General features: G+C 43.9%; 2 protein-coding genes across 4 annotated transcripts; one reads left to right on the top strand and one right to left on the bottom strand.

Annotated features, from left to right (window-relative positions):
* dhx9 (DEAH (Asp-Glu-Ala-His) box helicase 9) lies at window positions 1–19,059 on the bottom strand. Its single transcript, XM_077511789.1, has 28 exons — window positions 18,892–19,059; window positions 18,099–18,247; window positions 16,269–16,409; window positions 16,048–16,186; window positions 14,814–15,016; window positions 13,343–13,491; window positions 12,806–12,852; window positions 11,785–11,921; window positions 11,435–11,524; window positions 11,188–11,349; window positions 10,897–10,974; window positions 9,682–9,873; window positions 8,063–8,204; window positions 7,909–7,991; window positions 7,680–7,836; window positions 6,565–6,665; window positions 6,282–6,495; window positions 6,106–6,200; window positions 5,297–5,370; window positions 5,076–5,228; window positions 4,858–5,018; window positions 2,883–2,994; window positions 2,646–2,807; window positions 2,440–2,567; window positions 1,585–1,814; window positions 1,401–1,516; window positions 490–690; window positions 1–259 (listed from the first exon to the last, which is right to left on the bottom strand). Exons 2-28 carry the CDS (start codon window positions 18,201–18,203, stop codon window positions 16–18), a joined length of 3,816 nt encoding a protein of 1,271 aa, XP_077367915.1. The 5' UTR covers window positions 18,204–18,247; window positions 18,892–19,059; the 3' UTR covers window positions 1–15.
* On the top strand, window positions 18,607–24,430 carry LOC144013238 (dnaJ homolog subfamily C member 5-like). Of its 3 annotated transcripts, XM_077511838.1 has the most exons (7): window positions 18,607–18,852; window positions 19,825–20,086; window positions 20,186–20,205; window positions 20,360–20,480; window positions 21,942–22,155; window positions 22,254–22,446; window positions 24,261–24,430. In XM_077511838.1, exons 2-7 carry the CDS (start codon window positions 19,974–19,976, stop codon window positions 24,356–24,358), a joined length of 759 nt encoding a protein of 252 aa, XP_077367964.1. In that variant the 5' UTR covers window positions 18,607–18,852; window positions 19,825–19,973; the 3' UTR covers window positions 24,359–24,430. The 3 variants fall into 3 exon arrangements, with proteins under 3 accessions (XP_077367964.1, XP_077367973.1, XP_077367981.1); XM_077511847.1 differs by lacking the exon at window positions 18,607–18,852 and having other exon boundaries at window positions 19,842–20,086; window positions 20,172–20,205; XM_077511855.1 differs by lacking the exons at window positions 18,607–18,852; window positions 20,186–20,205 and having other exon boundaries at window positions 19,842–20,086.
* Window positions 24,431–24,950: the final 520 nt, after the last annotated feature.

Genomic DNA, 24,950 nt, shown 5'->3' with positions numbered 1-24,950 from the left:
TCTCAAAATGTGTTTTTAATAGCCTCCGCGGCCCCCCCAGCCTCTTCCTCGGTAGCCCCCCCCTCCGCCGTATCCTCCTCCATCGCCTCCGTAGCCCCCCCCTCCTCTGTAGCCGCCTCTGCCTCCGCCGTAGCCGCCGTAGCCCCCTCTGAAGCCGCCTCCTCCTCTGTAGCCCCTCCCACCTCCCCCCTGGTAGCCGCCGCCTCTTCCTCCTCCGTCCCAGCGTCCCATCTTGGGGGGCCGGGGCCCGTCGCCCATCCTGCGCACACACAAGGCGGCAAGTCAAGCCAAGAAGGCAAACGTCGCCATCAGCGTTTCCCTTCAAGAAATTGGGCGGGGCTAAACACAACAGTGGAGGAAAGTTTGTGTCATCTGACAGACTGGCCTTGAGATGTGGCGTCCCCCAAAGGTCCGTCCTCGGACCCTTGCGCATGTTGTCTTTGGCTCAAAGACACCCGCAAATGGAAGGAAAGAGAAAAAGCGCCTGACCTGTGGTTGGCGGCGGCCAGGTTGATCCCCGCGGCGGCCGGCTTGGAAAGCTGCCGGATGACGTTGATCAGCCGCTGGTTGCTTTGGTCCAGCTGGGAAACGTAGTCGGGCTCTTTGCTGACCTCCACCACCACCGCCTCCAGCGCGGCCCGCAGCGCCAGGATGTGAGCCGCCGTCTCGTGCGGGATCCGGAGCTTGATCCTGAGCGCCGCAAACCCAAAAACAGGCAAGCCGCTCGACAAAAAGCCCTTTGGAGCATTTCGGGAATGAAAGCGTTCATTCCTCAATCACTTTTTTGCATTTTGTATTCATCCCTGTTGACGGCTTTCAATGATGCAAACGCCGCAGCCAGATCCAACGTTCAAATGTTTACATCATCTTTACTTATTCCGGCAGTTCATCTCAAAATTATGGGTGTCAAAATGAGCGCGTTAACTTTTTGTTTTTGTTAACGCTTGATTAGCAGCCGCTCCTCATATGGAAAGTCTACCGAGGGAATTAGAAACGTCCACGTCGATCGAGTACAGTATAATTGATTGATTTGATTTGATCAATGACTAAAACATTTTAATTAGGGGGGAAAAATTGTACATTTTATGTAATATAAATTATTGAGGTATAAAATGTGCGATTAATCGTCAGTTAATTATTGAAGTCATGTGATTAATTATGATGAAAATTGTTAATTGACTGACACCTTTAATCAAAATACATTTTTAATATCATTATAGTTCGATTCAGTCTTAGGTCAAATGTTAGTTTTCCTTTGATTTTGTTAACAGAATTGTGTTTTGAATGGGAGTTTTTTTTTTTGTTCGTTTGAGTTCACTAAAGCAACTTTTTGCGCACAAATGGCTTTGGAGGCACTTGACGTGCGTGTGCCGATATGGTCGCCGTCGTGGTCGCCTCACCATTCGTCCAGCTCCACCACGTCGCCGTTGGACGAGACCTTCTTGCAGGCGAAGAGCAGAAGCTGCAGCGCGCTGACCAGCGTCATCCCTTTGGCCGAGATGGCTCGCGTGCGGATCTGCGAGCGCAGCGAAAACAAAGGCGGTCGGTGAGCCGGCGGCGGGATTTCGCCCGCCCTTGGCTCACCTTCTCGCTGAAGACGAAGAAGGGCGAGGGGTAGGCCAGGTCGTGGCTGGCGAAGGGACAGTTGACGGAGGACTTGTGGATGAGCGCGTTGCGGCCCTCGGTGGTCAGGATCTTGCGCTTCTCCTTGTGGAAGCACACGTTGGGGTAGGCGCCGTACGTCAGCAGGGACACCACCACGTCCAGGTTGTTGTCCGGACCCACCGCCGAGAACGACTGCGTCAGCAGGCTCTCTGGTCAGACACGTTTTGCACGCAGTTGACACAACAAGCGCAATATTGGAAAGAAAAATCTGAGGTTGAAGTTGAAGATTGTTTTGTTTCGAGGGGTTTTCCCCACCTTTACGGTGACTACAGGGTGGGAACTAGGCCGATTATCAGTGCCGATATTTGGCATGTTGACGAATCGAAAGGCCCACAAAGTTTGTAAGATGTTTATAGACACTTTTTACTTGTTGCAAAGACATCTCAAACATATCCAGACTATTTTTCACTGTATGCGAGCATCTTTTGAAAATTAGATAGATTAGATTTCATTTTGCATACATTAGTCACACTTTTTCATTTCTAAAAAAATGATCATTTAAAAAATGAATACATTTAGAAATGACGCTGACATTTTGGAAAACTATTTGCAGTACAAATCTTTCTTTACTTGTTTTTGTTGACTACAACTAGCTGAATAAAATGACGTTTTCTTGGACTGAAATGCTCGATTTATAGTCGACTGAAATGGACTAAATAAAAACGAGACGATGTTGACTAACTGTGATTAAAAACTAAGAAGCGGGACGGAAACTGAGGCTCCATTTTAAAATGGCGGATACGCACTTTCCCAATATGGCCGACGAGGAGGTACCTTGGGGAAATCCCGAGTTGACCAGAATGTCCTTGAGCTGAACTTTGGCCTCCCACGTCATTCTCAGGGTGGCCATGTTGAGACGTTTGTGCTCGCAGAAACGATTTTCCGCCTCCTCGCCGTTCACCCTGAAACGGAGCGCAAAGGTTGGCGCGATTTGCGGCGCGATTTGCGGCGCGATTTGCGGCCGATCGGTCTCCGCCCACCTGACTTGGTCCCAGGCCTGGAAGACGCACAAGAGCGCCACGTGGTCCGAGAAGCGGCTGCCGGCAAAGTTCCTGTGCACGAAGCCCAGACGCTTGCCCTCGCTGACGAACGGTTCTTGGAAGCAGGACGCCGCCGAGATGGTGCACATGGCGTCGCCCACGCTGCGCACATTCGCACAATCGCACGCGTCAAGACGGGAAGCCGAGGAAACGTGGAAGTGGAGGAAACGGACTGACTGGAAAATGCAGCCCATGATCATCATCTTCCCCAGGCGAGGCTCGATGGGCAGGCGGGCAAGGATGCGCCCCAGCGGAGTCAGCTCGTCGTTCGAGTCCAGCGCGTCCAGTTCTGTGTGTGCACACAAACGTGCGTGAAAAGAAAAAAAAAAAACTTCACTGCTGAAAATTGTTCAATGAGTCAAGTATCCCTTTCAATTCAATTCACTCTTTAAAGGGATACTTGAATTATTTAGACATTTTTGCCAGTCAAACATGAATATTTTGCCCATAATAAATGTGATATTTTCATTATTTTTCACGTCCAATTAGTACCTTTCAAAACATTTTCTAATTTGCTGTGGACTGAAAATGACATCACAAGGTCTCAGGTAACCAATCACAGCTCAGCTTGTCAATGTCACATGACCAAACCTCGAAATCAGGTGAGCTGTGATTGGTCGTTACCTGAGCACATTGTGACGTCATTTGCAGTCCACAGCAAGTTGCAAAATGTCTTTTGAAAGGTACTAATTGTATGTAAAAAATAATAAAAGTATCAACTGAATTATAGGCCAAATTTTCACTTATTATTGCTCTCATGGGCCAAATAAGTCAAGTATCCTTTAAAGTAAAAGAAATGAAAGGGGACAGAACGAAGTCCAACTTATTATGTCTGCCCCTAATCAACACAAAATGAACGACAGAGCAGTCAAGACACTTTCAGTGAAACAATACGACAGTCATTCAAAAATAATTCAACTGCATGTCCTTGTGCTATATATATTTTTTTGCAGTAATTGTGCCTTTATACAATTTTTAAAATACAAATCGACTGAGAAGATTTTGTTTTACATTCCAAATTGTTCCACAGACTCCCTTGAAAAGTATTGTACGAAAAAAAAAAAAAAAAGGAAAAGTATTGTACAGGGTGACCCAAAAAGATGCGTAGCCAGATTTTCTTGGATCAAAAATGCATTTTTTACCGAATGTCTTTTCTGTTGCAGGACGTGAAAGGTGAACGTATGGATGATCATTTGCAGCTCTAGTTGCCCTGAAAATGTCTTGGACAAATCAGCAGAAGATATTCTCCCTGGAGACCGATTTTGCGACAAAATCATACCAGAGTGTACAGATTCAGTTTGGAAAGCGTTTCCATTGTCGCAACTTTCCATCCAAATCAACGATTGTTAGTTGGATGAAGAAGTTCAGAGTTCAGTTCTGAGAAGCAAACGTTGTCAAGAAAGTTTTCATCATTTTCAAGCACATTACAGAAGCATTCACACATTGTTACTGGCTTTTCCAGTGAATTTTTGCTTGATTTGGATCTTGTATGGGTGTAGGTGCAGATCAGACGTAAGAACACGCCGCAGTGATTCCGAGTTCTTGGCTGCGTCCTACTGAGTCCCTCACTGCAGCAATGTTTTCTCCTGTCCTTGAATAAGTTCCCCCTGTGGCTTTAGAACATAGGCCCACTACAGTCCCATGCTCTCTGAACTTCTTCATCCAACTAACAATCGTTGATTTGGATGGAAAGTTGCGACAATGGAAACTCAATCTGTACACTCTGGTATGATTTTGTCGCAACATCGGTCTCCAGGGAGAATATCTTCTGCTGATTTGTCCAAGACATTTTCAGGGCAACTAGAGCTGCAAATGATCATCCATAGGTTCACCTTTCACGTCCTGCAACAGAAAAGACATTCGGTAAAAAAATGCATTTTTTAGCCAATAAAATCTGGCTATGCATCTTTTTGGGTCACCCTGTATGTGAAAAATTGAGTTACCACATTAATTCTAGACAAAATCCACAACTTTTTACTGCTGAAAATGGCTCAATGAGTCATTATGATGAAAGAATTGTAAATGTCATTCAACAAAAGATGCCTCTGCCAAATCTGAACGTATTCTGCTGGCGAGGTGGCAGCAACAAGATGGCCGCCCTGCCCGGACGGACAGTCCCGCGTCCGCACGTCTCCAGGTGAGCGCGGCGTACCTCTGAGCGTGTGTTCGGCCTCGATGACGGCGTCCAGCGGCGGCGGCTCGATGGCTTTGGACAGGAAGTGACCGATGGCGCCCAGCCTCAGCAGCTTGATGCTCAGGGCCACCTCGTGCAGCGGCGTCCTGAAGATCTCCGGGGTCATGTGCGTCTCCAGTCTGCACGGGCGCTTCAATGAGTCGGGGGCGCCGTCACGGCCTTACTTACGTCCTTACCTGTCGAATCGCGCGCGGCTGCAGAGGTGGAAACAGAATCCGGCGCGCACCCTGCCCGCCCTCCCTTTCCTCTGCTCCAGGTTGGTCTTGGAGGCCCACACGGTGGCGTAGTTGGTCATGTTGTTGTGAGACGTGAACAGCTTCACCTTCTGCCTGCACGTGACGCGATGTGACACAACGCGACGCGACGTGACAACATGGAGCGTCGCAACCAGACTTACTTGCAGGAGTCGATGACGTAGACCACGTCGTTGATGGTGATGCTGGTCTCGGCAATGTTGGTGGACAAAATCACCTGGCGGGACCAGACGGGCGCACGTGACGCATCAAAAGGCGACTTGGGTGCAGATTGCATCCAAACGAGTGCACACGCTGGCCAACCGTCACATTTGCTCCATTTCCAGAGGAGATCCTGGCTAACGTTTGCTTTATGTTCGCGCGTTGCATCGTGGGAGACTTGTGTGGAAGAAGCAACGGAGTTCAATGATTTTTGTACATTCGGAGGAGGATTAAGACGAGCAGATGGTTCATTCTTGTTGCAGGGGGGCTGATAAAAAAAAAATGTGGTTTTTGTTTTTAATCGCATTCCCACTGAAAGGAAAAGGAAAGAAATGCTTCGAGGTTCAGGTTGAGATGAGGTTTAAGTTGACGCTCAAAACCGGCTGATGCTGACGGCTTTGTGAGACTTGTGACGAGATTTTTGTTGTTTGGAGAGGATTTAAAAATAATCATGAATCGAGTTTGTGCATGGTAAAATTGGCTGAGTCAAATTGTTTTGCGTAGCACGAGAGCGAGAGAGCGAGAGAAAAAAAGTTAGAAAGATATAGAGACAGCAAGAGAGAAAGAGAGTGAGAGAGTGAGAGAGACGGCGAGAAAAAAATCAAAGTATGGACAATTGGTAGTGTTGAGTCAAGGAACGTCTTCCGATTCTAGTTTGAAATGCGAAAGAGAAGAGCAACGTGGCCACGTGTTGGAAAATGTGCTGAAGACGCGAGACGTGGCCAGCTGGCCATTTTAATCGGCCACCGACCTTGGTGATGTTGTCCGGCACGGGCTCAAAGACCAGCCTCTGCTCCTCTCGGGGAATCTGCGAGTGCAGCGGCAGGATGCAGTAGCGGCCCCGTCCTGGAAGCAAAGAGTCGCAAAGAGTCGCAAAGAGTCGCAAAGAGTCGCAAAGAGTCGGACGCCGGCGTCAGCGTTCCCTACCAAAGTGCGGGTTGGCCTCCAGGTGGCGCTGCATGGCGTAGATGAGGTTCCACCCGGGCAGGAAGATGAGGACGGCGCCCGACACCTGCAGCGTCTCGATGTACTTGAGCAGCGCCTCCACCAGCTCGAAGGACATCTCCTTCTCGTTGAGCTGCGCCATGGAGCGCTTGGTCTCCGCCGAGTACTCGGGCCCGCACATCACGTTGCAGTTGACCTAAGCGGGGGTGTGGCCACGTCAGGCGCGCGCGGCGGCGGCGGCGGCCGTCACGCGCCTGAAACTTACGTCGTCGTCTCCGCCGCCCTCCTCGTCTTTGTCGCGCTTCTTGCGGTCCGTCGGCGGCGGCACAAAGTTGGTCATCTGGACGCAGTCCTCCAGGAAGTACTCTGGAACAACAACAAAAGTTCAGCACAATTTGAAACCCAAACATGGAAATGCATACCGAGTATTAAATTAAAGATTTTTTTTTCTTTTAAATTGTCTAGCGCTGTCACAAGTCACAATCAAATCTCTTTTAAATTGATGATCTATCAATGATTCCATTAAATAATTGAGGAGTTGCCCCTCCCCCCTGTAGTTCTTTTTTTTTGTTACAAATAATTAAAAAAATCAAATCAAATCATTTTTTTCAAGCACGTTGGGCTCACAACAAAGTTATTTGAGTCAACTAAAATTCATTAAAACAATTTCGTTAAAGAAATTAAAAAAAACATGCTTTTTTAAAAAACAATTTTACGTTTACAAAACTAACTATATTTGGAGCAAAAATAACCTTTGTTTTATTCTTTGGTCATGAATTGAATGCATGAGCCTTTGGGGATGATTTGAAATATGATTATGAGAACATTTGTTGTGATTTATTTTGATATTAACTCGGGGTGGGAGCCTGTGGGTAAATATCAATAATAATAATAATAATAATTACAATAAATAAAAATAAAATCAATAAATATCAAACAATAAAAAAATAAAAAATAATTCATATTAAATATAAATATATAAAAATATAAATGTAACAATAAATAATAATAATAATAACAACAAGATTAAACTCGAGTCTTCTTCGCCCGAAGACTTGCGTCCATTTTCCCGCCCCTCTTAGGAGGCACTCCCTCTAGTGGGCTGCCAAGTCATTGCACAATAAGACACGAACAATGGAGCCGTTCTAGTGGCTGTATAATAACTACAAAGATTGCGATACTTGCCGACGTGTATCGATAATCTATATCGAATTAAAACGAATTAAAAACTAATTCCATGTAAAACTCAAAACGAAATCAAAAATGCAAACTTGCAAAACTATAATAATAAGCGTGGCGCCTGCCAAGCAAGCGAGCGACGCAAGGGCCCAGCTAGCTCAAGTGGTGAAACCGTGGGCGGCGCGGCGCGGCGCCCCCTACCTTGCACGGAGAAGGTGCGGCCAAACACCTCGATGATGGGGCAGTCGAAGAAGTACTCCCGGAACATGCTGGTGTCGATGGTGGCCGACATGAGTATGACGCGGATCTGCGGGAAGGCCTGCACCACGTCCCTGAGGACCACCATCAGGAAGTCCGTCTGCGGACGCAGGCAGGCGCTGAGCGAGGACAAGCGCCTTTCATACTACGGCGAGCGCGCGCCCAGGCTCACGTTGATGTCTCTCTCGTGGATCTCGTCCACGATGACGTGGCTGATCCCTCGGATTCCCGCCTCCAGTTTTCTCAGCAGCACGCCTGCAGGAGGAGAGCCGAAGCGTCACCATCGCGTGACCGCCGCCGGCACGCGTGCGTGCGTGCGTGCGTACCGATGGTGCAGAAGAGGATGCTGCCGTGGGGGCGGGGCAAGATGGACTCGAAGCGCACGCTGTAGCCACAGCTCAGACCCAGATCCTCCGCCCTCTCCGTGGCCACGCGCTCCGCCACCGACACGGCGCTGATACGTCTGGGCTGAACGCAAACAACATTTCCGTTTGTTTAAAAAAAAAAAAAAAGACCACAAGGCTGGCTCTAAAATATCAATCACAAGGCAAGGAAAGTTGATTTGTGTCGCACATTTCATACACAAGGAAACTCAATGTGCTTTACGCAAGGAAAGTTGTTAACATTCAGAGGAAGAAAAATACATGAAAATAGGTTACAAAATGTACTAAAAAGAACATACAATGACAATATTAAAACAGTAAAACATTGAGCATAAGGAATTATACATTAATAATAATTAAAAGAATAATAATTGAATTCAAGCTGTTTAAAAGTCCTAATCAAAGATATGAAAAAAAGCCAAGTTTTTAACCAGGATTTAAAAGCAATAACAAATCGATATTCCTTTCCATAGCCCAATACGGGTATTTTGATCAAATTGAATTGATAAAACCATGAACTGATACTTTTAATACAGCTTTTTTGCCCCCCGTGCATCCCTGAATAAAAACACAAAATGATGTACGATGGCTGTGTCTCGTACATGTTCATTTGTTTGTATGATTTATGAACCAGTGGGAACCTTCGTTTCAAATCTGCCAGAGGAATGCAAATGTGCCATTTGCCACTTGATTCTCTAGCGCTGCGGTTGCAATTCATTTCAATTCTTATTTATGCTTTTCAATAAAACAAGACATGATGATCTCATTGACTGGCAGCCATTTTGACTGAAGCAAGCCCCTTTCACTCGTGGCTGTTTGACTGGATTTGGACTCATTTTGCAAGGCCCACAAAATGTTGTGTTCTACTGCTATCGAAACATGGAACCGACCAAAAGAAAGATGAGTCTCTTCTTTCATCAGAAAAAAAAAGAAAGAATATTTCTATCTGTTTCCGTTCTGTAGCAATTAGCATTAGAATATAGTAGCTAAGTTTCATCATTCTTCACAAATCTTTTTAGAATCGTTTTGTTTTTTCTCCCCCTTGTGTTTCTGCAAAGCGCTTTATGACAGCTCAGGCTGTTTGAAAGCGCGATATAAATAAAGTTGAGTTGAGTTGAGTTAAAAAATGAATTTCACAATACAAAAATAAGCAAAAATGTCAAATTTAAAACAAATGAGTCACAGAGGAATATTAGAAATAAAGGGATAAAATTACCGGTACTGAAGTAGAATTAATACACAGAAATTAGTATTAGAAAAAACAGCGTGAAGAAAAGTTGGATGCATTGACCACAAGGAAAGAAGTTGAACACTAACAGCTACATAAATCAATAATTGATGTTATCGTCCTTTCTTGTGCAGTTGTTTTTCAAGCTTGCTGCACAATGACTTTCAAGTAATGGAACTCGATTCAATTCGAAATGTCAATATTCATTCTATCAGTTGAAAGAAGTTTGGACTATTTTGCACTTTCCGTGGAAAAGTGCAATTGCGAGCGCATCAAACCCAAAGCAACGCGAACGGATACGAAGGCCTCGTACGGCGGAGCGCGAGCGGCGTACCTGCGTGACCACAACGTTGCAGTCGGAGGCCCGCCCGGCCTGGATGAAGCGGTCCAGGATGTACTGCGGCACCTGCGTGGTCTTGCCGCAGCCGGTGGCCCCTCGGATGATCACCACCGAGTTGTTGTCCACCGCCGACATGATGTCGTCCTCAAACTGCTTGACGGGCAGCTGCTCGCGCTCGCTCAGCATCTAAGCGCAAACAAAAACAGACAAAAAATGGAATTTCAGCTTATTGGTGGATTGATTTGCAATCCAAACTTGTCAGCCAATCAGAGACGAGCACACCAAATGACAGCGTGCAGGACGCAGACTGACAAGCCGTCATCTTGTACTTTTTTTACTTTCCTTTGATGGAACTCGGAGTGTGACGATGTATCCATATCGCGATCAATCGTGATACTTTGTCTCCCGATAGATTATCGACACGTCTACGCAAGTATGGCGATATTTGTAGTTAATATACAGCCACTAGAACGGCTCCATTGTTGATGACTTATTGAGCAATGACTTGGCGGGCCGTTTTTAAGCAACTATATCAATAGTGTGCTATTTATTATTAGCAATTATATATATATATATATATATATATATATACAATTTTATTATCTGAATTATTTTTTATTTTTATTAATTTTATTATTTATTGATATTCATTATTATTATTATTATTATCATCACCATCATCATTTGATTAGTTTTATTTTATTGTAGATTTACGACCTGAGCAATATAGCGATCATTTAAGCAACTATATCAATAGTGTGGTCTTTATTATTATTTTTAATTTATTATTAGCAATAATAGTAATTAGTAATATATATATATATAATTGTTTATATTATATCAATTATTTTTAATTTTATTATTTGATATTTATTGATTATTATCATTATTATTATTATTATCATTATCATCATTCAATTAGTTTTATTGTAGATTATGGTGGATTTATGACCTGAGCAATATATCGGCCATGGCGGTATAGTCATATCGTGAGCCTTGTATCGTATCGTATCGTATCGTATCACGAGGTAGCCAGAAGTTTTCCCACTCAAAGATTTGAGTGATTTTTCTCCTCCTCACAGACACAAACACTTCAATTTCCCTTTGAAAAATATTTGGGGCCGCACTTCTCACAGGGACGGCCATTTTTTCCCCCCCAAATGAATACTGTGTTTTTTGGTTTGCTGTTGTGAATAAATGTGGGTGAACCTTGTGAAGGTGGTCGTCGTGCTTCAGCCGCGCCATCATCTCATCCTGAAGGTCTTTACTGATCTGCTCGGGAGTGCACTGCAACAAAACAGGAAGCAAACATCACCGAGCGCATCAGTCGACACAACAACAAGCAGGCACCACGTCTGCAAAATGCGACGAGTGCGCTACGTTCGCCATCGAGAAAACGACTTGACGGCGTTCCAACGGCTTTCTGGCGAGACAAGCCAGCATTCGCCGTTCGGGCGGTGCAATTCATCCAAATTCAATCCCGATCAAAATTGGACTCACAAATGCCAGCGGGCCCTCGTCGATGTTGCTGCTGGTCCACGGGTTCCAGTTGACCTGCGGCGGCGACCACGGCACCACGCCGGCGCCGCTCTGCCGCTGCGACGGCTCGAACGCCGCCATCTTGGCGGGAACCAAAGACACCGGCTCGCCGGGGTCGGCGGGCTGCACGGGGAAGCCGTCGCTTAGGAAGCGCGCCAGACACATTTTGTGGCGGGCGGTCCGGTCCGGTCCGGTCCGCGTGACTCACCGCCGGCGGGATTTGGACTCCCAGCTCCTCCGCGACCGCGCTGAGCTGCTGCTGGAGGTCCGGAGACACCGTCACCTCAAAGACTTCCAGCTGGAGACGGAAACGAGACGGCACCACCGGGAAAATCACAAATCACTTTTGTGTGTTTTTGCCCCCCTTTTGTAAACTCGCCCCACTCTGATTGCAACACTGATCCATAAGAGATGACTGAATAGCCGCTAGGCTAAGACTTAGACGTATCAAGTTATATATACAGGTGAGTGAATTGCAAGCATGTCGGCGTAAGCAGTGTGGAAGTGAAAAGAAAAAGAAAAGATCTCTCAAACAAGAATGGATTTTTGCGCACGTACGCTCTCTCCTTCCTTCTTCTTGGTGACTCCCGAGTAGGCCTCGATGACGCCCAGATGGTAGAGCTGGCGCACCAGCGACAAGGCGCACGACTGCGCCGCCAGCTTCTTGTTGGAGCCGTGCTCGCGCGCAGTCACGCCTGCGGGGAAGGAAGACGCAACGGCGCATGCGTCACTGCACGGCCTTCAACGCTTCGCCAAGGAAGAAAACGTCAAGGCTGCGTTGGGAATCGCTCCCTCCTGTGCGCTATGTAGCAGGTCGGCCATTTTGCCCTGATGTTGGAATTGTCGTGACTCGGGACCGAACGCTATGCTTTTTTTTTTTTTTTTTAGGCCAATACTGAGAGAGATTAGCGGTTAATCTGCTCATTATTTAAAAATAGATACATCCCCAATTCCTTTTGCTATGAAGATTCTCTGCTTTCAATGACAAGTCCATGAAATATCAACTTTGTAATACAATTTGAAAGGACGGTGATGAACTAAAAACAATAAGAAAGTGAAATCAGAATAGAATAAACTAAAATAATAGCAACTGGAAAAAAACAGTAAGAACTAATAGTGACTGTTCCTGTGCGTTTTGGCCTCTTGGGGCAGTGTGGTGCCGTGCATCCATGGCGTACACACTTCAAGTGAGTACATTTGAAGTTATTTGAAGGAAAAGCACTTCCGCCTGAAGTCGATGCTAACTTCCTGTTTGCATTTGCTAACTTCCTGTTAACGCTAGGCTGGCGATGTTTTCAAAATAAAGCATGTCATTAGACAACGACAAGGACGATTGGGGACACCAGAATAACACACGCGACACACTTGCTAGTTGCTAATGCTACGCGAGGAAAATGGTGCATTCAGGGTACTTTCACAGCGTGGGAAACTTGTCTTTTCTTCGATAACGTTTCAAGGGGAAAATAATGGTCGTGACCTTGACTCTCCTTCCTGACTCTGTTGTCGGGGACACGAATGAAAAGCGCACATTAGCGAGCGATTCCCAGCACAGGCCACGAGATTGCGAGAGGGATCTTACGGCGGCCCAGTTGTTTGACGAACAGCTGCATCTCGGCGATGAAGCTCCTGCACGCACGCACGCACACACACACATGAAATTGAGCGCCATCCGGCAAGTGGCGCCATCAAGTCAACTCACCTGACTGTGTGTTTTGACTTTTTGTGCGTTTTTCTGCCAGACTTGAGCTTGACTGGGCGTGGCCTGGCCTGGCGTCATCAGAACAGATGTCAAAAACGCCACCAGACGGCTTTCAGCGCTTCCAAAAGCCATTCTGGTGTCTTCCCTTCAAGGGTTCTGACGACGCCGGGCCCGCCGACGTCGCAGCCGTCCGGCAGAAAAACGGCACGCTCGCTAGCGAGGTCAAAGGTCGCCAGAAGCGGACGAGCAGCATCGCCGGAACGTCGGGTCAGAACTGAAGCCGGTCCTCTGCGGCTCTTAAGCCAGAACCCGAAGGACCACGTGAGGCCCGAAGGCCGTTTCAGAGCGCGGATGCTGCTCGTCCGTCTGGACATTTTTTTTTTTTTGCGCCGGGCGGGGGGAGGTTCTGCTGCAGACCTGTTGTGGTCCGGCCCCACTTGGCTGTATTTATACTCGGCGCTGGTCTTCTCCTTCTGGAAGTACTGGTTGAGACGGGCCTTGGCGTTCTCCAGCGTCCAGTTGCCGTGAAGGTTGGCGTTCAGGTCCACCTCCTCCGACTCCAGAGTCTGCGGGGGACAACGGGAAGAACCCGAGCCAACGGGTGGGTCAGCTGGTCTTGTAGGGATGGAACGATAACGGCTAATATCGTGATATCGCAATATTCAAACTGCCACAGTCTATCGTCGTCGTCATGTCACAATATTGAAAGCAAAACATCTGTTCAAAAAGTCCGGCTGATTTCTATTTGTGCAGTTTTAGTACCCTCTGCTGGCTACTTTTTTTTTTTCACAAGGCATGTTTCGGCCCTTCTGTTTAAAATCCACACTAATGGTCAGATGTAGGAGTGTGACGATATATCAATATCGCGATCAATCGTGATGCTTTCTCTCCCGATAGATTATCAATGTGCCTACGCAGGTATCGCGTCGTTAATATACAGCCACTCGAACAGCTCCATTTTTCATGACATTGAGCAATTACGGGCAGGCCACTAGGGGGAGTGCCGTGAAGAAGACTCATCAGCTTAGTTTATTATTATTATTATTATTACTAATTAGTTTTTTTTGTGTAGTTTCAGTTTTTGACCCAGTTTTTGTCAGCAGATAGGTAATATACATTTCCATCTAACCTCAAACTATTTACCAATTTTTCTCACTTTTTTGATGAAAAACAAGTTGACACACAATTGCAGTATATCAACAAATGAAAATGACTCCATGCTACACGATCATAAATTAGCCAGGATTAGTTAGTGGTCGGATTAACATTATTGTTGGAATGTTATAGTTGGATTAATGCTCCAGAGACAGGATTATACAAAAAAAATCATAACTTTCATCTCTTCTTTATTCGTGAACTAAAATGTCCAGAGATTTTAGTCCAGTTTTTTTATTAAGTGAGCTACATTCAAGTCTCATTTTTATTAGTTGAAAGAAATAGAGAGCGATTTAGTCGCAGTTATTGTTTATTGATGAGGATTTTAGTCTAGTTTAGTTTTCGTCGGGTTAAAAAATGTGTTGACGAAAATATTTCTATTTTGGTTTTCGTTGACGAAATTAACACGAGTCAGATGAAAGGGAACATAATATGATTGTGAATCGAGTCAATATGTGGACAGACTCAACGTGTGCTTGCATTAGCAAGTAAGTGCCTCTAAACATATTTTATATTTATATTTTTTTCTGTAATATTTTGACATTTTTTATTGCCGTGTTGTACAAAAGCACAATATTGTGGGTTTTTTTTTACAATATTGTGGCCTTTTTTGTATCGCCAATCCTCCCCACAATATGGTGATAATGATGGTATCGTGACCTTCATATCGTGATAATCGTATCGTGATGTTTGGATCTCACTGGCGTCCGTCCGTCCGTCCGTGTCGACCTACCGCCTGAGCTTCCTGTTCATTCCGTCTGGCGTAGTACTCCTTCAGGTTGGCGCCGCGCTCCCAGTCAGCTCCTCCTCCTCCTCCTCCTGCTCCTCCTCCTCCTCCTGCTCCTGCACCGCCACCAGCGCCGGCACCGGCACCGGCACCGGCACCGGAGTAGCCCAGTCCAGTGACACCCGGAACTGGCCCGCTCTGCGTCTCCTCTGCAACGCACACAAAAACACGCTTGAAGACGACTCATGCTGGCTTGTAAGTGCTGCTTGTCACTATCAAATATATTTACAACTCATTTGCTCCCAAAAACGTCGAAATCCGTTCTATTTTAAATGTTTTAAGTGTCCCAAAGACGTATTTATTCTTTTTTTTTTTATGCTAGAGCATACAGAAGACTTTGATGCAGCCCCTCAACTCCAGAAACGGCTGGAAAAACATGGTAGTAATTACAAAAACTGTCAGCATTGAAGGTTTATAATAATAAACTTAGGTTTGTGAGAACGCCACAGGTGTAAGATCTGAAATGCTTTCGGAATGATGTTTCTCTCTGCTTCAGGGACTGAGATATCAAATATTTAGTAGGCATTGACAATATTGTCGAATTTCCAGGAAGGAACGTTTCGGCATACGTTTTACAGTCAGTCATGTTTTGTCAGGCGCTTTAGGCCTTAATGGGTTAAGTTGCAAGTAACTTGAAGCTAATGCAGCTTGAGAAGTGTCATAGTGCAAACTAGTAGCACTTCTTTGGCAACATATCAAGAGATTGTGAAAAAGAGAGCCTCGTCTCATATTGCACAAACCGTTGACAAAATGATTTGGTTTCGATGATGCCAAACAAACAGCAAAGATCAACAATGAGTAAAACAGCAACTCTTTTCATTTTAGCTTTGATGTTGCAAATTCACAATGAATTTTTGTCCATCGCTTCAAAGATGTTCAAGCTTCTTCCATCTTTCACGGATATTAACAATTTGTTTTTATAGCTCAGGATGTTTTCAATCAACTTGCGCATTTCACACGGCTTACACTGACGACACGGCCGTCAACAGACACGAGCTCATTTGCAAAAGCAAAGTCAGTGTTGCCAACTTAACATGAAAACAATCCGATCCATGATCCGATCCAAAGCGGGACTTTTGTGATCGGTTGCACCACAACATGAATGAATGTCATTTCTGATAGCTCGAAAATGGATTTGTCACCTGATGTGAAGGTGTGTATGTGTGTTATCGTTGATCACCTTGTTCCGCCTTCACCACCAGGTGAGGAGGCAGCGGACCGCCGGACGGCAAACATCCAAACGAGGCCTTGGCTTCCCCGTCGGGCTGATCGCCGCCGTCGCCGCCCGGCATGCCCGCGTGCTCGGGCGCCACGCCCACCTGCCCGGATGGACAAAGCGCTGGTTTACAATACGCGACGTGAGCTTATTATGGGATATGCGCGGCGGCGGCGGCAACTCACGCCGAGGGCCGGAACCTCCGCAGCCCTCATTTCTCCCATTCGGACCAGAAAGTTGACAAAGTCCCGAGCGGCGTTGGACTGAGCGTCCTTCTTGTTGGTGGAGTTGCCCATGCCCGTGTAGTTGTAGCCGTCCACGCGCACCTGCCACACACGGACACAAGTACAACACAAGAGTCCGTCAGTGCTGGTTCCTGAGTGAGACGGGAGGACCGGGACACGGGTCCGTCCTGACGACGCGTCCCTCCGGCCGGTGAATGAGCGCCATTGAGCAAATGCAGATGTTTGAAACTGAAACTGAATTCTGTTTGGTCCAAAAAAAATTTTTTTTCATTATTATTATCAATTTTGCTTAGTCCGAAAGGAACTTACATAATTATAGTGTTTCCCTTTTTCTCTTTTTTGTATCCTTATAAGTTCTGCTAGGTCCAAAAGGAACTTACATTCTAATTAATTATAATGTTTCTATTTTTTTTTAATTATTTATTATTATAAATTCTGTTTGGACCAAAAGGAACTCACATCACTCATTTTTAGGCGGCACGGTGAACGAGTGGTTAGCACGTCCGCCTCCCAGTTCTGAGGACTCGAGTTCGAGTCCAGGTTCCGGCCTTCCTGGGTGGAGTTTGCATGTTCTCCCCGTGCCTGCGTGGGTCTTCTCCGGGTACTCCCGTCTCCTCCCACATTCCAAAGACATGCGTGGCAGGTGTTAATTGGGCGCTCCGAATTGCCCCGAGGTGTGCTTGTGAGTGTGGATGGTTGTTCGTCTGTGTGTGCCCTGCGATTGGCTGGCAACCAGTCCAGGGTGTCCCCCGCCTACACCCCCTCCGACCCTTGTGAGGAATAAGCGGTCAAAAAAATGGATGGATGGATAATTATTTATATATATATATACACATACATACATATATATACACATATATATATATATATATATATATACACACATATATATATATATATATATATATATACATATATATATATATATACATATATATACATATACATATATATACATATACATATATATATATATATATATACATATACATATACATATACATATACATATACATATATATATATATATAATTTCAATTATTTATTATTAGAAATTCTGTTTGGTCAAGAAGGAACTTACATAATTAGTGTTTTTATTTTTTTTTTCAATTATTTATTATTATAGATTCTGTTTGGTTCAAAATGAACTTACATAATTATATTATTTCTATTTTTTTTTAATTGATCTTAATATTTTTAATGGGGTTAGGGTTAATGTAAATGTTTAAACATTTTCTTGTTTGTATCAGAAAATAAATGGTCACTCTACTGCCCAATGCACAAGCTGCACTCCAACTTCATAAATAAATCAATATTATAAATTCTGTTTGGGCCACAAGAAACTTACATTTTCTTGTTTTGTATCAATAAAATAAATAATCATTTCAATAAGCGTGATGAATTATTCGCAAAATATAATTGTGATTATTATTTTTCCCATAATGGAGCAGCCCCAGCTTACATAACATAAAGCAATTCCTTCAGAGTCGGGTCACTGTTGGAGTCCATTTTGTGTAATATATATTTAGTTTTTCTTTTTACTTTTTTTGGGTGTGGCAGCAAAACCTTTCCGTCGATGAACAGAAGTTGTGGGTTTGATTCCAATGCCATTGTGGACATTTGGAAGTATCCTTGCGCAAGACACTGAAGCGCCAGTTGCTCCTGATGATGCTGATGTCATCAAGAGGTGAATAAGCAGTCGAATGTGAAGCGCATGGAGGGGCCTTGCAAGGCGGAAAAGTGCGATAGAAATGAGCGCCACTGACATACCTCACACATGAATCGGTTTTTGTTGCCGGCAGCCCGGATGTCGTAGTTTGGGGTGAGCTTCTTTTTGCCGCACCAGGCGTACAGGAAGTTCTTGATGTCCGCCATGGCCAAGATGGGACCAAGCCACGTCCTCGCCTCTTGCAGTCACTCTGTCCAATCACAAAACACACAATTATTTTTCATAATCAATCATTCAATCAATCTTTTTGATGCTGGTAGCTCAATTGTTTTCACCTATTATTTGCAATGAAAAGAAAACACGTGATGTAATTCCAGTATAAATTTTAATGCACAAAGATGATAATTACAAGTTAGGCTGAACGCGTTTTTATGAAAAGAGATACAAAACAGCTGAAATATAAGAAATTCATAACAACACCCTGTGTGTTGCCCCCTTTTCAAAATGGCCGACGCCTTGCTACGCCAGATGACGTCATCGTGACATCACGCCGACTGCGAGAAATAAATTATTAATTAATTTAAATGAGCGCTAACATTCGTGCTAACAGGGCTAGCTAGCAAGCATCTTCGCTTTCCTTTCTGTATGATTTTATTTGATAGCTTTGGCTTCGACCGGAGGACATCCGAATACATTTTGCAGCATGCCATTCCTCGCACAAAGGGATTTGCTAGCAACACGTTTTGGATGAATGGGCTATTAGGAGCTAACTCTAGTTAGCCCCTTTTCACAACTAGCCTGACCCGCGACCGTTTGCCGCCATTCGCGTCTGCTTTCCGTCGGGAAACGTCACGGGTGAGCTTCCTTTTGTTCCCAACGAGTTGCTGTACTCACGTTGAAGTGTTGCTCCTGCGACGAAAACTCAAATGTTGAGCCTCTGAGTATCTGTGGCGCAGCTCCGCAAGCGATTCTCGGCCACTCGTCTTCTCCAACTCTTTTGTTTCTGTTTCTTCTTCTTCTTCTTCTTCTTCGCACGTTTTCGCATTGCCGCCATCTACTGGTTGGATGACGATCACCGGAGCGCAACTGTGGTCACACTTGGCGTACAGAAATACTACTACTATTTCTTTACTCAGATGTTTTTCAAGCTTTTTTTTTAACATTGTCAATGTATGTTGTTTTCGTAATTTTTGTAAACTACTTTTGTTGTCACTGCTTTGCTTCGGAATGCGGTTTGTTGACGCTTGTATGTCTTGTGTCTTTTGCTTGTGTAAAAGCACATCGAGTTGCATCGTGTATGAAATGTGAGAGAAATAAATCTGCCTTTCCTTTCCTTGATATTATATCTTAGCACAGTAGGCCCAAATGTTTATGAAAAACAATGCCAATGCCAACAATGTCATTTTATTTGATACGTTTGAATTAAATATTCATTCAATGTTGTTTTTTTTATAATAATTCTGACTTTTGCATAAAAAAAACATTATTTTACTGGGTAAACACTATATACACAAATGTCATTTCTTTAGAACAAAACCAAATATTGATCATTGGAAAAAGGAACTAAAATCTTATAATAAATCACTGTTACTTATTAATACCATGAATGCAGCAAGATTGGGGTTAGGGTTTTTTTCAAATTACATTTTTTTATGTCCATTTTTATTTTCACTTTTAGTCATTTGTTAATTTTGAATTTTGGCAGTTATGCTCAGAAAGTTTGTTATTGTTTACAGCATTTATTTTTTATTTTTTTTTTGTACAGCAGTTACTCGAACTTTTTCATGTGTTGCTCTTCTTGCCCTTTGTTTTGTTTGGTGGTGTCAGGCGGTGGGTTTATGTTGCTTTTGCGCAGCAGCACACCCTGCTGGTCCGGAGGAGGTGAGGCAGATGTCGCTCCTCGCGACTCGTGCACCTGCTCGACAAAAGTGATCTCTTCGTCGTCCTCCTGGTTTCCATAGCGACGAGGATGGAACATGACGCCGCCGCTGGACGGACACCCGAGCCCGCAAGCTGAATGTTTGATGGACTCACACAAACGCACAAGCGGAACCGGCAGACGCCACCAGGACCTGAAGCGGACGCACAGGTAGCGAACGCTCGTCTTTTTCTCTTCTTACTTCTCTTCTGATCTTTTCTCTCATCCTGTCTTCTGTTCTGTTCTGGACCACAAGCGCCACAAAAGCAGAACCCGAAGCGGGCACACAGGTGACACTTTTCTCCTGTTTTTTGTCTTTTCCTCTCATCTTTCTTTTCTCGTCTCGTCTTCTGTCCTTTCTTCTCATCATCCGTTTTTGTTCCCTTCCGTCTTCCCTTTGTCGTCTTTTGTGACGTCGTCGTCGTCGTCGTCGTCGCCCTTCAGGTGATGGTGTCAGGATGTCAGACGGCAGGCAGCGAGCCATGTCGGCTTCGGGCGAGTCTCTGTACGCGCTCCTGGGCGTGGAACCGGGATGCAGCCACGATGACGTCAGGAAGTCGTACAGGTGAGGGCCGCGCCCACCAAAGGCCGGCGTGTGTGTTATTAGTGGTCATTTGAGCCGCCATTTTGAAATTTGGTCTCCGTTTTAGTACACTTTCAATCATGCCTTTTAGTTTTGTTTTGTTTTTTTAGAGTCAACCTATCCAATTTTTATGTCGTCAATCTTGCATTACAGTCTTCCCTCGCTATAACGCGGTTCACTTTTCGCGGTCTCGCTGTATCGCGGATTTTTTTTAAGTGCAATTTTGCATATTTTTTTACAGTAATATACCCATTTTATCAAATTTATGAAGTTTTGAACATTGTCAAAGTTTGACCAAGAGAGAAACGTGAGAACATGTAAATGCCTCAATGAGAAAAGTGTCTAAATGGTGCGGTAGGGGATTTTAGAGCCTTAAAACATTTATAAGAGTTGTAAAACATAAAGATAACTACTTCGCGGATTTCATTTATTGCGGGTATTTTTTGGAACCGAACCCCAGCGGAAAACCAGGGAACACTGTATATTGTGTATGTATAATACTGTATATGTATACATATGATTATATATACGAATGAATGTATAAATATGTTAATAGGCTTGAGTTGAGTTGTAGTAGTAGTAGTAAGTATTAGTACTAAGTAGTAGTACTTGTAGTTGTAATAGTACATGTAGTAGAAGTAGTCGTACTTGTAGTAGTAGACGTATAGTAGTAGTAGTTCTTCGACTTGTACTAGTAGTAATACTTGTACTTGTAGTAGGAGTAGTAGTAGTATTTGTAATAGTAGTACCTGTAGTAGTGGTAGTAGTAGTCGAGGTAGTAGTAGTACGAGGTAGTCATACTTGTAGTAGTAGTAGTAGTACAGTATGTTTGAACATTTCTGTTAAGAGATTGTTTATGTCCTCTGTGATGTGTAATGTTGCGCTTGTGCCACTGTGAGGCGCTCAAACACTTTTGTTTGATCTTCCTTTGTTCTTTTATCTTCTTTTTACTTTGAGCCTGGAGGCTGTTGAATGCAGACGTGTTTTGTTGTGCTCCGCAATAAATACGACATAAGAAACGTCATCTTTCCGTCATCCATTCATCCGAATGCATCGTTAAGCTGCCAAACGTTAACAATTTCATCTGTAAAAGTGTTTGACATCAAATGTTGCCTCATCTTTTGGATGACAAACAACTTTTTACACAATTACAGTTTGTCAACAAGTGTATCCTAATGTAAGGCTCCATGCTTTGAGCTAGCAAGTTAGCGGTCGCATTAACGTTATTATTGAAGCTGTTGGATTCAGGTTATGTTATGACTATAATTGACTCTTTTTTTTTTTTTTTTTTTAAATGTTTGACCATGAATCCACCTCCTGCCTGTCCCATGTTTGTTTGCGCATGTTGCGCTCGCTAGCTGCAGCTTGGAAAGGGGGCGTGTCCACCGCGTGTCACATGACATTGTTTTGCTGACGCGAGGCGCACGTGTGCGTTTGCGACAGGAAGCTGGCGCTGCGCTACCACCCGGACAAGAACCCGGACGACCCCGATGCGGCGGAGAAGTTCAAGGAGGTGAACGCAGCGCACGCCGTCCTGTCGGACGCCGGCAAGCGGAGCATCTACGACGCGTACGGCTCGCTGGGCCTTTACGTGGCTCAGCAGTTCGGCGACGACAACGTCAACGCTTACTTCGCGCTCAACACCTGCTGGGCCAAGGTCGGCCGGCGGCAAGGAAGACGCGCTGCAGGTCGCGACCTCGTCGTGACCTTGCGGCTTTGTGGTTTTTTTTGTTTTGCTTGTTTTTGTTTGTCCAGGCTTTGTTTGTGCTGTGCGGCCTGCTGACGGGATTTTACTGCTGCTGCTGCTTGTGTTGCTGCTGCGACTGCTGCTGCGGCCGCCTCAAGGCCACGCCCCCCGCCCACCAGGAGGCGGAGACACCCTATGGCGACCTGCGGGAGGAGGAGGAGGAGGAGGGCGAGGAGGAGGAGCTACAACACCTGCCCAACGGTGAGGAGTAGGAGCGGGAACCTCACGATACGATACCAGATGCCATACAAGGCCAACGATAACGACGATCTCACGATATGACCGTAGCGCCATTATCGATATATATAATCCACCATCATCTACAATAAAACGAATCAGAAAATAACAATAATAATAATATAAATAAATAAATAAATAAATAAGAAAATAAAATCAATAAATACCAATAAATGATAATAAAAACTAAATAATAAAAAAATAATAATTCATAATATAATATAAATATAATATAATATAGAAATATCTATAATATATATATAAAAATATAAATAGAATATTAATAATAAAAATAATAATAAATAAATAAATAATAAAATAATCGATTAATATCAATAAATAATAAAAACTAAATCATAATAAAAATAAAAATATAATAAAAAATTATTCGTAATATAATAAAAATAATACAAATAAATATGAATATAATATAAATACATAATATAATATATATATAATATAGATAAAAATGTAAATACAATAATAATAATAATAATAATAATAAATAGTAATAATATAAATCATCCATCCATTTTCTTGACCGCTTATTCCTCACAAGGGTCGCGGGGGAGTGCTGGCGCCTATCTCAGCTGGCTCTGGGCAGTAGGCGGGGGACACCCTGGACTGGTTGCCAGCCAATCGCAGAGCACACAGAGACCAACAACCATCCACACTCACACGCACACCGACGGGACGATTGGGAGCGCCCAATTAACCTGCCATGCACGTCTTTGGAATGTGGGAGGAGACGGGAGTACCCGGAGAAGACCCACGCGGGCACGGGGAGAACATGCAAACTCCACCCAGGAAGGCCGAAAGCCTAGACTCGAACCCGAGTCCTCAGTACTGGGAGGCGGACGTGCTAACCACTCGGGCACCGTGCCGCCTTAATATAAATCAATAATAACTAAAAATAAAATCATAAAGTCAATAAATATCAATAAATAATAATAAATAAAATAATAATTATTCATATTATAATAAAATAATATACATAAATACATAGTATAATCTATAAATATATATAAAATAAATAAAATAATAATAGTAATAATAAAAAATAAAATTATATATATATATATATATATATATATATATATATATAAAATAATAATAATAGAAGAAACACACTCCTCAATGTCTATTAGCATTTATCGACAGCGATGAAGGAGCCCTGCAGAGGTACAAACATGATGGCTATAAACTTACATAGAACAGAAAGACAACGTTAAGAATATCCACCTAACTAATAATAATACATTAAACATATAGACTTACATGAATTACGTCAGCAGCTTAATAGAACATAAGAATAACACTGTGACAACAACATGTCCTGTCGGCAGCATAACAAAATGGAGCATAACTGCTGCAGTACAACAAACCTAATACCTCAGTGACCCCTCGTGGCCGGAGGAAACCTCTACAATAATAATAATAAAGAACTAAGCTGATGAGGCGCTCCCCCTAGTGGCCCGCCAAGTCATTGCTCAATAAGTCGTCATCAATGGAAACGTCGTGGCTGTAATGTAAAGGAACTAAAAATATCACGATACTTGCGTAGGCGTATCCATAATCTATCGGGAGACAAAGTATCACGATATCGATGTATCGACACACTCCTAGTGAGAAACAGGATTATTATAGTTTTGGAATTTTCGTTTGAGTTAGTTTTGATTTCGTTTGGAGTTGTTGTTGTTGTTTTTTTTTTTTTTAATTGAGTTAGTTTTAAGTCAACAGGAAGTGTTTTTTTGTTTGTTTTTTGTTTTTGTTCGCAGATGCGAACTCGCCGGTCGTTCAGCAGCCGAGCAACGCCAGCGAGAAAACGCAACTCATCTCGGACGGACGGCGCAAATATGGAGACACCTACACGTGATGACATCATCAACACGCCCGCTTCTTCTTCCGTGTTGGGGATCAATCCAAATAAATACATATATATATAGCATTTAAAGTGACTTGGCTTCTTTCTAAGCTCTATCAAAGCAAGTTGGTGTTGTAGTCACTTTGCAGTGATTCGGGAGTGAATGATTTTTACCTTCATCTTTCTTCAACAGTCATCATCTGACTGTTTGGGTAAACGCCAGGGGGCGCACTCCTTAATGCCACTCACTTGGCAGTGGAGAGGAATGAGGCCAGCGGCGGCCATCTTGCGTTGGCGGCCATCTTGCGTTGCCGCTCGCTAAGCCCCGCCTAACTTGAAAACATTGATTTCTCCGCGATATTTTCACGTTAGTTTCTGTGAAAATCCCGCCGTGAATGTCATACGATTGAACCAATAAGTCATATCGTCGGCAGGAACGCCATTTTGAATGTGCTCTTGTCTGCATCATGTTGTCACAAGCATCAACAATCAAATGAAGGCACAAAACTGCTCACATCATTTGTTTGATATCCATCCATTAAATTCCAGGCAGATGTGACCAATGTGCCATATTATCTTTAGTCAAACAATCATTCATACTTTT

The sequence above is a fragment of the Festucalex cinctus genome, chromosome 1 (assembly GCF_051991245.1).
Source record: "Festucalex cinctus isolate MCC-2025b chromosome 1, RoL_Fcin_1.0, whole genome shotgun sequence".
Classification (NCBI taxonomy): Eukaryota; Metazoa; Chordata; class Actinopteri; order Syngnathiformes; family Syngnathidae; genus Festucalex; species Festucalex cinctus.
This window is presented reverse-complemented; position numbering and strand designations above follow the sequence as displayed.

Excerpts from the sequence above, each read along its gene's own strand:
- dhx9 (XM_077511789.1), bottom strand. The coding sequence starts at position 18,203 with ATGGCGGACATCAAGAACTTCCTGTACGCCTGGTGCGGCAAAAAGAAG. Across the intron at positions 7,992-8,062 it reads CATCCTCTTCTGCACCATCG|GCGTGCTGCTGAGAAAACTG; the intron begins GTACGCACGCAC and ends CTCCTCCTGCAG. Across the intron at positions 7,837-7,908 it reads TCCACGAGAGAGACATCAAC|ACGGACTTCCTGATGGTGGT; the intron begins GTGAGCCTGGGC and ends CTGCGTCCGCAG.
- LOC144013238 (XM_077511838.1), top strand. The coding sequence starts at position 19,974 with ATGACGCCGCCGCTGGACGGACACCCGAGCCCGCAAGCTGAATGTTTG. Across the intron at positions 20,087-20,185 it reads GACCTGAAGCGGACGCACAG|AACCCGAAGCGGGCACACAG; the intron begins GTAGCGAACGCT and ends CCACAAAAGCAG. Across the intron at positions 22,156-22,253 it reads TCAACACCTGCTGGGCCAAG|GCTTTGTTTGTGCTGTGCGG; the intron begins GTCGGCCGGCGG and ends TTGTTTGTCCAG.